The 15,445-nt window shown below is 43.8% G+C and overlaps 1 protein-coding gene across 6 annotated transcripts in view; it reads right to left on the reverse strand.

Annotated features, from left to right (window-relative positions):
• Nucleotides 1–5,100: 5,100 nt before the first annotated feature.
• LOC140396409 (SLIT-ROBO Rho GTPase-activating protein 1) overlaps nucleotides 5,101–15,445 on the reverse strand; it is a 312,310-nt gene continuing 301,965 nt past the window's right edge. For 5 of the 6 annotated variants that reach the window (XM_072485012.1, XM_072485011.1, XM_072485013.1 and 2 more), the window contains exon 22: nucleotides 5,101–9,486. In XM_072485012.1, the coding sequence (XP_072341113.1) occupies nucleotides 9,109–9,486 (378 nt within the window). In that variant the 3' untranslated portion in view covers nucleotides 5,101–9,108. The remainder of the gene's footprint in view (nucleotides 9,487–15,445) is intronic. The other variant, XM_072485014.1, reaches the window with a different exon arrangement.

A 15,445-nucleotide genomic window follows, 5' to 3' on the forward strand; every position in this document is an offset into this window, starting at 1 on the left:
AGTAAAATATACCCATGAGGAACATATAAACACACGAAATAGGAACCGAAGTAGGCCATTAGGCCCCTCCAGCCTACTCCATCATTCAACAAATTATGGCTGGTCAGTTTTTCAAGTTCCACATTTCCATCTACCCCGACAACCTTTGACTTCCTGGCCTAAGAATCTATCTCCCTCCACTTTAAATATATTCAGTGACCCCACGTCCACTGCCTTCTGAGAGTTCCAAAGTGGCATAACCCTCTGAGAAAAATAAATTCTCACCTCTGCCCTATAAGAATGATCCCTAATTTTAAACCAGTGCCCACTTTGTCAAGACCATTCAGGATCTTGTATATATCAATCAAGTCATCCCTTGGAAACAGGCCAAACCTATCTAAACTTTCCTCATATGACAGCCCGCTCATTCCTGGCATCAGTCTAGTAAATCTCCTCTAAATTGCCTCCACAGCATTTACATCCTCCCTTAAAGGAGACCAAAACTGCACATAGATGATGTCATGTGCACATGCACAGCTGTGAACATGAGGCTCATGAAGCAAGCTGAACTTTTCAACCTCTTTGAAACACCTAGGGGCTATGTTTGTCACCTTAATTGGACTAGCCATATGAAATACTGCAGTTATAGGAGATCAGAGGCTGGGAGTTTAGCCCAGACTGACTCATCTCCTGATTCCCCAGAGACTTATCACCATCTGCAAGGCACAGACTCATCACACCTTCTCAAGAGATGGACAATAAACCCTAACTTTGCCAATGGTGTCCACATCCTGTAAATTAATGAAAACAATGCCCATTTCTGTTGTAGCCTTTCGTGATTATCAGTTTGGTCATTTATGATCAAATGAGCACTTTATGCAAAATAACCATTTTCTTATCTCTATGAAGGTAATTTGCAATAAGGTTATTATAGTTCAAGAGAAGTCATCAGGGACTCTGGCTGTGACTGCTACTTTGGATATAAATATTCAAAACAGAACTTGGCATAAGTTAGAAGTAAACATTTAAATATTTCTAGTCAACTGGCAGAGACACAGCGAATGACAGGAATTTATAGGTTGACGTCATTGTTACAAAATCTATGCCTTCGGGAAAAAGTAAAGACGAATGCTACTGATAATGCAGAGAAGCAAACTAAAGATTGTGGCCTGGCGATGTGGGGCCATCAATCTTTTAAATGGTCGGATGTCCTAACTTTTGCCTGATCAGATTAATGGCCTTCCTCGTAATACGTGGAGGATAATGAATGTTGAAGGAACAAACCTACACATGGCTTAAACATGCATTTTGCTAATGGTGCATTATAAAAAAAGAACATTGATATATATAAGGAATAGATTAAATGGAATAGCATATGAGAGATCTTTAAATAAACAACACTGAAGATGTAAAGATTCCAATGCTGTGTTATTGCGTCAGTCAAGGTGAGGGATATCATTCATGCAGTCATACCGCAGCTGTAGTATCACAATTAGATGCAGAGTAAAGCTCACTTTACTATGCCTCTGCAATGTATCTTAATGTGAATTTCAGAAGAATAGACACCAGACATGTGTCCCCACAGCAAGTGAGATTGCCAATTAATGTGATGCTGCGCTAGTTCCTTACTGCAAACTGGGTTAAGCTGCGTGTAGGACCATTACAATCAGCAGAGAGGAGAATTTTCTCCCACCAGTCTTGACTTAATTCAAGCTCTTCTCCCAATGGCCTACTCATTCCCCGGTGGGACTTCTGAGCCGTGCATAGGTGGAACATTAATCAGATGTTCTTGCAGAACTCAGGGTAAATTGGAGTCTTCAGCCTTGTCAAAACTCAGTGACAGGATCATTGATTATTTGGCCTCAAAAAAAAAAGAATGACATTAGAAAAATCTTTCCATCACCAACAGTCACGTACATAGGAACACTTTCTATTTGAAGAATGGATTATTGGTATCACAATCTATTCCACACAACAGTAATTGGACAATGATAAAATGAGCAAGATCAATTTAATCAACTATTGCACACTCCATCTAATTTTCCAATCCATTGACGTCATTGGGTGGGTTGTATAATTGCAATCCATTGCATTGCTAACCATTTCCAACTATCACGTTTAGTTAAAATTACCTCTATTGTGTTTAATCAGTTATCGAGGTTTCAAATGCACTCTCTAAATTTGTAATCATGTTTCATTGTATGGTCGAGGCCCAGAAGGAGGTTTTGGGGGATTGTCTATTCTCCAAAAGAATACTGTTCTGTACTGTAGTGCATCAAAACCATTACTTTAAAAAAAAAAAAATTTAGAGTACCCAATTCATTTCCAATTAAGGGGCAACTTTGCGTGGCTAATTCACCTACCTTGCACATTTTTGGGTTGTGGGGGCGAAACTCACGCAAACACGGGGAGAATATGCAAACTCCACACAAGACAGTGCCCCAGAGCCGGGATCGAACCTGGGACCTCGGCGCCGTGAGGCAGCAGTGCTAACCACTGCGCCACCGTGCTGCCCTCAAAGCCATTACTCTTTATTTAAAGCAAATACTTATACGTGTAGAAGGCAGAGCTAGATAAGGGGCGGGGTTCTCCGACCCTCCGCACCGGAAATCCGGTGTGACAGCGCTTCCGCGATTCTCCGCGGACCTGCTAGTCCCGCATGCGCGGTCGAACTCCCGCCGGCGTGATTTACATGTGGTACCACCCGGCGGGAGCTGGAACCCGCGGCCGCCGTCCTGGTGGGGGGGCGGTTATCTGACTCCGGGGGTCCTCAGCGGTGGCCAGGCCCGCGATCGGTGGCTACCGATAGGTGGGTCCTCGCGATCTGGGAGGGTCCTACCTTACTCCGCCCGGGCCCGCTGTGTGGCTCCGCCATGTTGGTGGTGCCTGTGCCGAGGTGGGCCACCGTGCGCATGCACGGACCCGCTTGCGGCCGCTGTACGCATGCGCGGCCACGCGGTCTGGCTCAGAGGGCGCCGCCGGCAGCCAGAGCGGGGGGACGCACGCTGGGGCTCTGCCAGCCCCCTGGAAAATGGAGAATCACCCCGGATCTTCGAGGGAAAAGTCCGGAGTGATTCTCGCCCAAGATTCTTGATTAGCATTTTCCGTGCCTGCATGGGTCTCACTCCACAACTGAAAAAGATGTGCCGGGTAGGTTGAATTGGCCAGGCTTAATTGCCCCTTAATTGGAAAAAAAAAGAATTGGATACTGTAAATTTATTTTTCTTGATTAACAAGGGGTGAAATGTTATTGGAACAGGAATATGGGATGAAATTACAATCAGATCAGACAAGATCTTATTGAATGGTGGAACAGGCTCGAGGGGCTGAGTGGCCTACTCCTGCTCCTAATTCGTATGTTCATACAGGAGGTTGGAGCTTTTCCTCCTTCCGGATCTCTCTTACTTCCTAATCATGTGACCTGAGATAATTATTATAGCAGCATCATGTATGCTCCTGTTGCTAACCTTTTACTCTATATCTCCCCCATGTCTTTATCCCTATCATATTTCTATCCTCCTATATCTCCCCACAAAGTCTCAGGTTTCACAGGGTCAGTCTCCGAGGTGCCTTGAGCAACCTCCCTGATCTAATTCTGATCTCGTTTTGAGGTCAACGATATTCTGAACTCTTTCTTCTGTCACTGTGTGTTGTTCTCCTAGTGTTTGTCGAGCTTTCTTCTTCTTCATCAGGATCTGAGCAGTAAGTCCAAGTTTCTAAGGTTTTCTCTCCAAGGATATTAAGATTCCGCAGTTTCTCCATATGAAACCCTGGTCTGTTTCAACCTTGTAAGATCTCGGTGTGGAGTTTTGTTTCAATGATTTTCAATAGAGTTGGGGACGGCAGCCTAGCCCAATTTGGAATTTAGGCCGGGACATCACGTGGCAGAGGAATTCAGTCACAGCTACAACCTGACCTCTCAGTCTTTCCTATGGCATATTGCGCAAAGTCAAACACTGCCATATTGACCAGCAGTGTGTGCAATTTCTCTATCATGCACTCCCCTCACAGCACCTATTCATTCTGACTTTAGGGACATCAATGAGTTTCCTTGATCAGGCCTGTTAATGGGTGGGATTCTCCAGCCTATCAGGCCTGTATTTCTCAGCAGCGCACTGTTCACTGGCGGTGGGATTCTCTGCTCCCACTGCTGTCAATGGGAATTCCCACTGAAGCCACCCCACACCGCCAGGAAACCCGTGGGCGGGGGGGTGCTGTCAACAAGATTCTTTGCGACCGACCAAAGGATTTTGGCCAATATCTCTATTACCCTCAGTCTCATTTCACAACGGATTTTCACCCAGTTTCTTTATAATGGACACCCAATTCAACTCCCCTCCCTGAGAATATATTGCATATCCAGTATTCCATGAGGAATTATCTTACACCGCCAACATTGCTCAAGACTTCTGAACTTTGTATTTATGACTTCATTGTTCAGACAAATAATTTATTTACTTTCCCCATTCTATGTGCCTTCCAGCTCTATAGAGTTGATGATGCCATGTGGCAGGAGATAGTGTGTTCAAGCCCCATGTCAGAGACTTAAGCAGAAGATTTAGGCCGACAATCTTGGGCATGCTGTATCATTGGAGGTGACACTTTTTGGGTGAGATGTCAAACTGAGGTCCCATCTGCCACCTCTGGCAGATATAAAAGATCCCAGAGTGCTTTTCTCAAAAAAGAGCTGGGGTATTTTCCCTGGCCACCTTGCTGTGCACAAATCGGCTGCTGCATTTCCTAGATTGGTTGTGATGCACATTGCGATATCCTGTGGTCAGGAAACAGCATGAAACAGCCCTCTGCATGTATCTCACCCCATGGGCTGCAGTGGTCCAAGAAGGCGGCTCATCACTACCTTCTCCATGGCAATTAGGAATGGGCAATATAAATGCTGGCCAAGCCAGTGACACCCACATGAACGAATGAGAAAAATAGGTGCTATTGACATGCAAGTGTTCCATATCTTTGTAGACCTTTATCTCATGCCTCTTCTCTTGATATAGTCCAAGGTCACATATGAGACCTGTTCCATAATGGTTAAAAATGCAGATACAATACAATGAGGTTGCAAATTTTGAAGGGATTTAGAGGAGCCTTTGAATAAATAAACCCCAGAAGGATGGACCAATTTCCTTTATTAGAAAGATACATCTAGAACAAACCAGAAGATATACTGAAATTGGTAATGCTACATGCCAGATGTACAGTACTATACACAAAAGTGCATTGTCACAACTGATTAACAGTACATTGTCACAAACTGCATCTTTTTCTTCAAAACCACAGAGTTGTTCAATGGGTGAAAATGGAAATGCAACAGTACAGAGCAAGGCTCAAGTTCCTCTAAGAGTTTAAAGGCACTTCCACATGTACATACTACAGATGTACATTGACACAAGGGGGTAACGGCTGACAATTAGGAAACTACCTGTAATAAAATGGCAGCAAAAGGTACAGAGTTTGTCAGGTTGGTGATAAGTGGTAGTTACCATTCAGTGTGCCTGTAGCTGTTATCAGTCTGTTAAAAATCCACTTAAACTGCAGTTTAAAGAAGCTTAGCCTTGGACTACATATTTCCCATGATTGCACCAAATTGACCATTTCCATTATAAGTTACTTTTGGTAAATTAGATCCATTAGGAGCGTATCTTGCAATCCAGTATAATTATTATTTGAATATACAAATCCTGGGAGCAGTACAAAGTTGCAGTATCCATTTTGGCTGATGTACATTTTATTTTTAAATTAATTTAAGTAAACTCTATACTACATGTTCCTTAAAAGTACAATCACCTTCTTTCAAAGACCACACAAGGTGGAAACTGTAAAAACTTTCAAAAAGTACTAAATTTAGTCAGTTAAATCAATGGCAGACAAAAATGAACGCGCATCATAAGTTAAACATCTAGATCAGTAACTGCGGATTGGATACACATAGCTTTTAATGACTTGCAGTCTTTGAGGTTCTTCTTGTAAAGGAGCAAAAGAATAGGCAGCACTTTGAAAAGATTGAGTAGGCAGATTGTGGCACTATTGGATTAATCTACTAGCGCACTGTGCCACAGGGTGGTAGAACGCTAGCAATGCTTTGGTGATTCCCAAGGGTGGTACTCCAGACTCAAGTCAGGTTGGAGAGAACTCAGCGGAGGGGTTTAATGGGGTATTTTGCACCCCCCATCCTCAACTGCGAAAGAGCAAGCAAAGCCTAACAGCCAACCTTCCCATATGTAGCCGGCCGTAGATGCAATCAGAGTGTAGGAAACGGAGATATTGGCACCTTCCCTGGAATCATTTGAAAGGGATCTGGGGTTAGACGCTGGGAAGTCCTCCTGGTGGACAAGCTGCACTTGTGACCTGTGCTATCCTGGCAGAGAAAGCACACTGATCTTGGGCCACGGAGCAATAATGATGTAGGGAATTTAATCGTTTTCCCAGGAGTTTGTTCAAAAGCTAGAGGGCCAACTGTAGGAAGAGGTCACCAATCAACACCTCTGGCAGCACAGCCCCAAGTGAAAAAAACTCAGTGGAAAAATGTACTGGGGTATTTAACAAAATTACAGAAAGTTCTATTGTAGGGCATACTTACCAGCTTAAATTGCAGATAGTAATTGGGCATGTGGCAATGTTTTGTCATTGCAAACGGTGAAGAGTGATGATACTCACCGCAGTGAGTGCATGCTCCACGATATGCAAGTGCCTTAACTTAACCCCAAGGCAGACTAGGGAAGGAACACACTAATCTATTTCATGTAACTTGGCTCAATGGAGGTCATCAACTCACATCTTTCCCAGTAAGACCTGGTGCCTTAAACATTCGTCTTGATATTTTCCTCTGGGTTTTCATGAAAGTTCCAGTACATTGAATTTGTGAATGATAGAATATTGTACATGGAAGGAAAAGGTCAGGATTAGTGGGCAATTCTAAGACCAGATTCCCATTGTTTGAAGGGATCTGCCCCGTAGTCAACACGTGTGGGGCTTGTAAAGGGGGCTGTAACAGTTATTCCAATTTTAAGATGTGGCAGATAGTCTAATGAAATAGAAAAAATGTAGTAACATGCACTGTTTTTCCCATAAGGTGCGTGTGTTTTTTAAACTCAGGCATTATTGTTAGTTTTACCCTGGCTGGAGATATTTTGAAGGGTACACCTCTGCTCACTACTTTCCTCAATAAGCAGCTTTTTTGAATAAGCTTAAAACTAACTGGGGGAACTGGAGTGAGTCAAACAAGTTGTACTGGAGGAATCCAAATACCATTACAGAAGGTGGAATAGAAGAACAGGAAATATTAGTTAAAATGTAAACTGAGGAACTCTTTTGTGACTGTGTAAACACGAGCATTTATGTAAACAAAAGCAAAGCAGAACATGAAATCCTGTATCCCAATGGGAAACTTGAGGTTGGCCACTCCCCTGCAGCAGGGAGAAGACGTAATTCGAGATGTGGGGTAAACTGACCTTGGCCAATACATAAAATGGACGATATTGAATGAGTTGACTATTTTCCATTCCCATGGAAATTCATGTATAACATTGGCTGATCCCATTTCACCCATTTAATACTAATAGCCAAAGTCAAGTCAACGCACTCCATCTATTAAAGATGCAATAATGATCTACCTTAAAGGACTATTTAACTGCTTCAATTCCAACAACTGTGGTTACCCGAAAAAACACTCGCAGTGTATCGAGGAGACAATGAGGGCCCACCGTAAAGGTCTTTCAAATGCTTCAGGGTCAAACTGTTGACCCGGTGTGACTAATTATTAAAAGCAATTGCTGTGCTGAGGTCCTGCAGGGACAACTTGGACAACATTTGCGGACAAAAATGGCTGTTTCCCCCCCCCCCATCCCAAGTGGAATTTCCTTAACCGCACAACGTCTGGCAATAGAGAGCCTTGGACTCCATCCTCCAACATGCAAGTTACAAACTGAAGATACCATTTTTGGAGAGCGTCATCACGCCCCTCCCAGTTTTCTCCATTTCTACCAAGACCAATTTTGAGGTGCAGTGCCCTAGTGGAGAAGGTGCAGTCGGCGGGGTGTGGGGTAGGGGAACTGGGAGGCAGGGGCAGAAAAAAGGTTTGACGCGGTCAGTAACAGTGTAGAAAGAATTCCAGGTGACTTTGGAGTGTCTCAAATTTGCCAGAATTAGTAGACGATGCCAAGGGAAACGAGAGTTTGACAGGGAGGAAGGAAAATCAGATGGGCTGGGTACTAAACAAAATCTAATTGCAGCTGGAGAGCAAAGGGGAATGCGAACACAACAGCATGCCTAACTAAGTGTTCGCAAAGCAATAGTATTCACATGTCAGACATGGTCCATTCAAGAAAACTGCAGGACATAAGCATGTGTGAATTTATAAAGTGTCAGGAAGAGACGAGGCTGATGTGGACTCTCCAAGATCTACATGTAAACTTAGAATATTTAACTTTACCTGTATCCTGATCTTAGTGTTTCAATCAACAGCGCATGCAGCTTCGGAGAAGGCTGAAGTGTGCAGAAAGGCAAGGATGTTGGTGCAGGATTTATTGATTTATTTTTTAAATAAATGCATAACGAGACGAGGTGGCAGCAGCTTAATGAGTGGTTATCCATTTGACTCTTTCAGTCATTTTCAAAGCAGTGCTTTCATAATAGCAAAACGTGGCAATAAGGCCAAAGGAATGTTAAAACAGAACAAAAAAGCCAAACTACAGGGAGTAGTAATGAACAAAAGCAAAGCACTCAGCCACAACATGGCTGCTCTTTGATAAATTGTAAACTGATGCAGAAATTCCTCCCATCAGCTCCAGGCAAAAGAAAAACTATCACATTTCCCCCTTCTTATTTAAATAAACTGTCTGTTCAGAAGATGGGAAGTATCTTCCTCTTTTGCTAACTTTCTTTATTTAAAAAAAAAGTCAACAGTTGCAGCATAAGTTTTCAAGTCTAGTGTAAGTTCCACATATAAACGGTCCAGCTTGAAATGGAAATCAAATGCCCTTGTTAATTTACTACCGAGACATATATTCTAACACTGAAAGAATACATCTCCAATTATAAATGTTAAAATATCAATATTCTTATCCATGTCCTTAGCCGCCCACATTTATCCAAAGGTGATTTCAAGTTACATCAGTTTCTTTACATGGTGCAGGATTTGTCTGTGGAGCCCTGGACTGTGGGAGGAGGTCCCACGCTGGGGTTGGTCTTGGGAAGCACCACGGGTTTGGGCCTCAGGGCAGGGGGTTTGAGCTGCAAGCCCATTCGGGGCGACAGAACAGGCTTGAAGGTGCTCATGGGGTCACAGGAAGAGCTGGTGCTCCGTCGGATGGCAGGGTCGATGCTCTTCAGCACCACCGAGTGGTGGGGGCTCCTCGACTCCGAGGGGGCGAAGGAGGCCGGTGAGCTCTTCTTCTGTTCCAGGGTGTCCAGGACCACATCGGGGGCATGCTTTGCCGTGCTCTGCCGCTCCAGCTCCCGCAACTCATTCAGTGCAGTGTTCATCGTCTCTTCAATGTCCTGTCAGGAAAGCAAAAAGAAAAGAGTTCTTCCTTTTAAAACTTTTGAGCATAACGTTGGCTATTTTGTTTTGTTAAAATGAAATATGCATTCACCATGTCTGGCCATCTGAAAATTTGCAAAGGTTTGGTCAGAGAAATCTAAATGGCAACTGGGCCAATCTTTAGCATCCACGAACGTAACCCTCTGGATCATTCTACGACAACACATGGCATTTTTATATTTAATGTAGTAAGATGTTTCACAGGAGTGTAAATTTGATAAGTTTATTATCCCAAAAAGCTAGTTCATGAGGTAGGTTTTCAGGAGCTACATAACGAACAATGGAGGATTTTAGGGAGGGAATTCCAGAGTTTAGGGCCTTGGCAGCAGAAGGTCTGTCCTGCAGTGGGGAGCGTTTAAAATCAGGATGCTCAATGGGCCAGAATAGGAGCAGCGTAGAGATCTAAGCCACAACCGTGACTTGCATTCCCCAATACTACGACAATGACAAAATCCATTATGGAAAGTTCTGGAAGTTGCAAACTGTGCTTTCTCTTTTCTCCAGAGAAAATAAAATTTCAACCGTGGCAAGACACATCTGCTGTGGGGAAATGCTGACAGCGAATGTCATGGACAGTTGAATTTCCGAGGGGAAAAAGGTGATTTTTACGTTAGCTACTTTCACGGCAACAAAATACAGGGCATCAGTGCATGTTCCACGATTTAGGGGAAGGAACCAAGAAGGCTACGTCATCCAAATGGCATGGTTTTCATACAAGCATTAAGTGTCCATATCAAAGACGGTGGAGGATATACACAACAATCATTATATAGTCAATATAGGAAATAATATTGAAAAGACATAAGAAATCGAAGCTGGAGAAGGCCATTCGGCCCCTTGATTCTGCTCTGTCATTCAATATGATCATGGCTGATCATTGATAGCAACTCCACATTCTTGCCCTGTCCCCACATTCCTTGATTCATTCAGATCCTGAAGATCAATCTATTTTGATCTTAAACATAATAATCAACTGAGCATCCAGAGCTCACAGGAGTAGGAAATTCAAAAGGCTCACACATTTTCAAGCAAATAAATGTTATCCTCTTTTCAGTCCAAAATGGCAGACCCCTTGAGACTGGATTTTCCAGCCATTGGAAATCTGACAGAAGCCTTTGCCCATCAGGAATTTTATACATTTCCATGACAACACCCGCATTCTTCAAAGTTGGTGGTGGCACAACCCCCAAGTATACAATTGAGGCCCGCAGTTTGTTTTTAAACGAAAGCCCGGATCAAACGATACCCCTAATAGTTTCCTGGTAGATAACTCAAATCTCTTTGCATAAACATTCAGAATGTTAATGCATTTTCTTTTTGACTAAGTGCCTGAAATAGGATCCAAAAGAATAGCAAACATTAATACGGATTCCAAAACGGACATAATTATTTGGACTTCCTCTGGTCAAACTATGTTTTTGAGATCTCGAATGATTTTCAAAGCAATTTGCTTTCCAGTTCTTAAATCACCCTCCACACATTCCACCGTAGAGAACCCAGAATTACACACCCATGTTCAGCCTCGTAATATGAACTCATTCATTTCAGAGACCTCTGTAATAGGCCTGGACAACCATGCATTCAGAAAGCCATACACTGATATTCCTAGTTACACACCCATGCGGGTTGGAAGGCCTAAGGGATGTTTTTTTTTTGAGCGAGTTGATCTTGTTTGTGGACAGGTTGTGAACTTCCTCTCTATGGAGTTGAAAGAACTCTGGATGAATTGCCGGTTTATCGAACGTTACCTGTTCCTAATTTGAAGTGCATACGGGTTGTTTTTTTTTCTGTTCCATTGAGCTGACTAATGTTGATCTTTGTTCAGACAATGGCACAAGAAAAATGCTTGTGTGGCACGATGTTCTTTAATTTATTTTCCTGGAGTGGGTATAACTTTACTAGATGGATGAAATTTGGCAGCAACCTTTCCCCTAATTTTCAACAAGATAGGAAATGAACATCCTCACAATTGTACTTAAATGGAGCAAATATCTGGTTCGCTTTCAACTTGGGATCTCGTATTGAACAAGTCTTGAAAGAATCCAAAAACTAGGGGTTTTAAAGGCATGATAGTTACTAATAAATCCAACAGGGAATTAAGGATAAACTTATCTTCTCGGAGTGATGAGAAGGTGGAACTCGCTACCACAGAAGGGGGCGGAGGCAAATAACTTTGAAACGTTCAAAAGTAGACTAGATGAGTACATGAGAGAAAAGGGGATAGAAAGATATGAGGTGAATGAATGGGAATAGGTTTGTATGGATTAGCTGGGCTGAACGGCCTGTTACTGTTCTGAGAAGGGTCATCTGGACTCTAAATGTTAAGTGTTTCTCTCCGTAGATGCTTCATTTGTCCAGCATTTTCTGTTTTTATTACAGGCCCATTACTGAGCTGCATCTTGGTTGTAAGGAGTAGATGTTCAATTTGCCATTCTACTTGCTGTTACAGATTGTGATTCGTCATAGAAACTGGCGAATATTCATTTCCAAATGAATAGCGATGAACACCTGGCCGTTTCTTTCATGGGCAGCCTATTGGCAAAACTAGTTTTGCATTAGTTGGGGCAACAAATTAAAAACATATCTCACACATAATAATTTGAAGAATTTATACAGGATTTCAATAGTTAAACCAAAATCCTTGTTCAGCCATGTGAACAGCCTGTGTGTCCACTTCCGATTCAGGTGCCAGGCAGTGATCCGTTTTCCTTCCGGTTGATGCCAGGCTCTCTGTAGTGGGTGCCCATCAATAACAGAGGTGGGCCCTTCTTTGACCAGCCCTCCAATCACTGGTTGGCTACTTCCACCTCTGTAGCTCATCTCCGTTGCTGCTTTAGCCCAGCTCCTGCTGAAGCCCTCCCCCATGCTTTCTTTCCCCCAACTTTCAGACTCGACTATTCCAGCATTCACATGGTTGGCCTCCCATCTTCCATAAACCTAAGCTCGTTGAAAATTCTGCTAACTCACACCAACCCGCGCTCACCCTTGGCCTCATCCCTCCCTTTCTGTGTGCTTTCCTTCATTACTACAACCCTTCAGGAAGTCTGCGCTCATAGAATGGTTACATCATAGGAGGAGGCTATTCAGCCTGAAAGATCCATGCCAGCTCTCTGCATAAGCAATTTAGCTGGTCTCAATTCACTGCATGTTTTTCTTTTCAGGTGCTTATCCAATTCTCATTTGAAAGACCCAGTTGAATCTGCCTCCACCTTACTCGCCGGGAGTGTGTTCCAGATTGTAATTACTCACTGTGTAAAGAACTTTCACCTCATGTCGCCTTTAGAACTGTGTCCTCTGGTTCTCAACCCTTCTGCCATTGAGAAAAATTTCCGTTATAAGAATCTTGATTATTGTCACAAGTAGGCTTACCCTAGCACTGCAATGAAGTTACTGTGAAAATCCCCGAGTCGCCACACTACAGCGCCTGTTTGGGTACACAGAGGGAGAATTCAGAATGTCCAATTCACCTAACAAGCACTTCTTTCGGGACTTGTGGGAGGAAACCGGTGCACCCGGAGGAAACCCACACAGACACGGGGAGAACGTGCAGACTCCGCACAGACAGTGACCCAAGCCGGGAATCGAACCCGGGATCCTGGCACTGTGAAGCAACGTTGCTAACCACTGTGCTACCGTGCTGCCCATACTCCCCACTCCCTTCCCTGTCACCATTGCTCAACTGCCTTGAGCTCTGAAATTCCATCCCTAAATCACTCAGTCTGTCTGCCTCTCTCTCCTTTAAGATGCTCCTTAAAACCTACCTCCTTGATCAAGTTTTTGGTGACCTGTCTGAACATAGGATTTGGGAGCAGGAGTAGACCATTCAACCCTTTGAGCTAGCTCTGCCATTCAATAAGATCATGGCTGATCTGGTTGTGGTCTCCACTCTACTTTCCTGTCTGCCCCAGATAACCTCGACTCCCTTGTCTATTCAAAAACCTACCTAACTCTGCCATGAATAAATTCAATGACACAGCCTCCATGTTTTCTGGGGAAGGAGAATTCCATAGACTAAGGACCCTCAGAGAAAACAATTCTCTTAATCTCAATCTTAAAAATTGCCTCCCTATCAAGTCCTCTGAGGATCTTATATATTTCAATAAGATCACCCCTCATTCTTGTTAGGAAAATAAAGATAGTTTTAAGGGATTTGCACTTGCATTGGTAAAATTAAGAAATTAAGGGGCTGGATTCTCCATCGGCAGGACCCTCTATGTCACCGCCAGCACACACACACCCATGAATTTCTGACGGTGTGGGGGTGCCCACAACGGGGAATCCCATTGGCCGGCTGCCGGGACGGAGAATCCCGCTGTTGGCGAGAGCGCACTGCACCAGAAAACAAGTTGGCAGGACGGAGAATCCCAACAAGGTATAGTTTTATGTGGGTTTAATTTAATGTTTCCGTGCCTGGAAGAATAAAACCAAGAGTTAGATTCATGCTGGATAAAGGTGTTTGTGTGTGTGTGGGGGTTGAATAAGTTCCAACTGTTTTTCTATTGTGCTTAGAAAGGGCTAAGGCGTGAAGAATGAATAAACCAGCAGTAGTTGCTTAGCAACTGGGGCCTTGTAAGATAGAGAAACTTTAAAGTTTTAGTTTGGCTGATTTGATTGCTGTTGAAGATAGGTAGTGAGAGAAGAAAGTCATACCATGGAGTAATGGTTAAGAAAGCAAGTGCAGAGATCTGAAGGGCAGCTAGTTAAGGAAGCTAGCAAAATTAAGACGCTTCCAAGTAGTCGGAGGTTAAACGTACAAGAACAGAGCACTCGTCAGTAAAGACAGACAGAGCTGAGAAGAAGAAGGCTGAGATGATTATCTAAAGTGATTTTCAGGCTTGAGAGATTTTACTACAGCCTGTGGAATGTGAGTTGAAATAACTGTGGAAATTGGTGTTGGATCTCAGAGTTTGTGTAAAAGCAGTTAAGACAAACCTAAAAGGGAGTAGTGTAAAATCCTGGACTGGATTGATTTGATATCAAAAGTGGAACGGAAGCATTGTTTAAAAGTGTCATTTGCAAAACCAGGACTGGATTTTGGAATGCAAACTGCTAAGGGAAAGCATTATTATGAGAGAAGATTTAAAAATGTGTATTTGGGAGTGGAATTTGGAAACTCTCAATGATCATCATCTGGGGGGTATTTGAGGAGACATCCACAAACATTCACTTGGGGTTCAGAGTTGAGAGCGTATTTGTCCACAGTCATCTTGTGTGCTTAAAAGGGACTGTGTTCATGAGACCATTGTAGATTAAGATTTATTTTGGAATCTGTGTTAATCCTAAAAACTGTGTTGTACTGTAAACTGAAGGGAAGAGTAAAAGTGTATTGCATCATAATCCATTTGTTTCTTGTTTAAGAAATGCCTTTTTTCTTACTGTTAAAACTAATTAGCGGTCCTGTGACTGTTCCTCCACGTTTTATTAAAAATTAAAAGTTATGGGGTGGGACTCTCCGAGCCGAAATCGTGATTGTTGATGCCGAAAATTGGCGCGACACCGCTCCTGCGATTCTCAGGTCTCCGGAGAATCACCCGCCGGGGTCTACATGGCGTGGGTAGGGGGCTATTGACTGAGGCCCCCCACCCCGTGATTCTCCGAAGAAAACTGGGCAGGTTCCTGACGGCGTGGTTCGAACCACATTTTGCCTGTCGGGAACGGTCGTCGTCGGCTGTGGACTCAGTCTGCGTCCGCCCTGGTGGGGGGGTGGCGGGATCCTTCACGCGGGGGCCTCGGGGACGGCCAGGCTTGTGATCGGGGGCTACCGATCCGCGGGCGCCGCGATCTCGGGAGGGGGGGCCCTATATTTTCGGGGCTACTCCGCAGTGCGAGTCCGCCATGTCGCGTGGGGCGGCCACCGAAGGCCCATGCCGTGCGCGGACCCCTGACCGTGCAGGGGTCCATATAGGCAGGCAGAGC

The sequence above is a fragment of the Scyliorhinus torazame genome, chromosome 19 (assembly GCF_047496885.1).
Source record: "Scyliorhinus torazame isolate Kashiwa2021f chromosome 19, sScyTor2.1, whole genome shotgun sequence".
In the NCBI taxonomy this organism is placed as follows: Eukaryota; Metazoa; Chordata; class Chondrichthyes; order Carcharhiniformes; family Scyliorhinidae; genus Scyliorhinus; species Scyliorhinus torazame.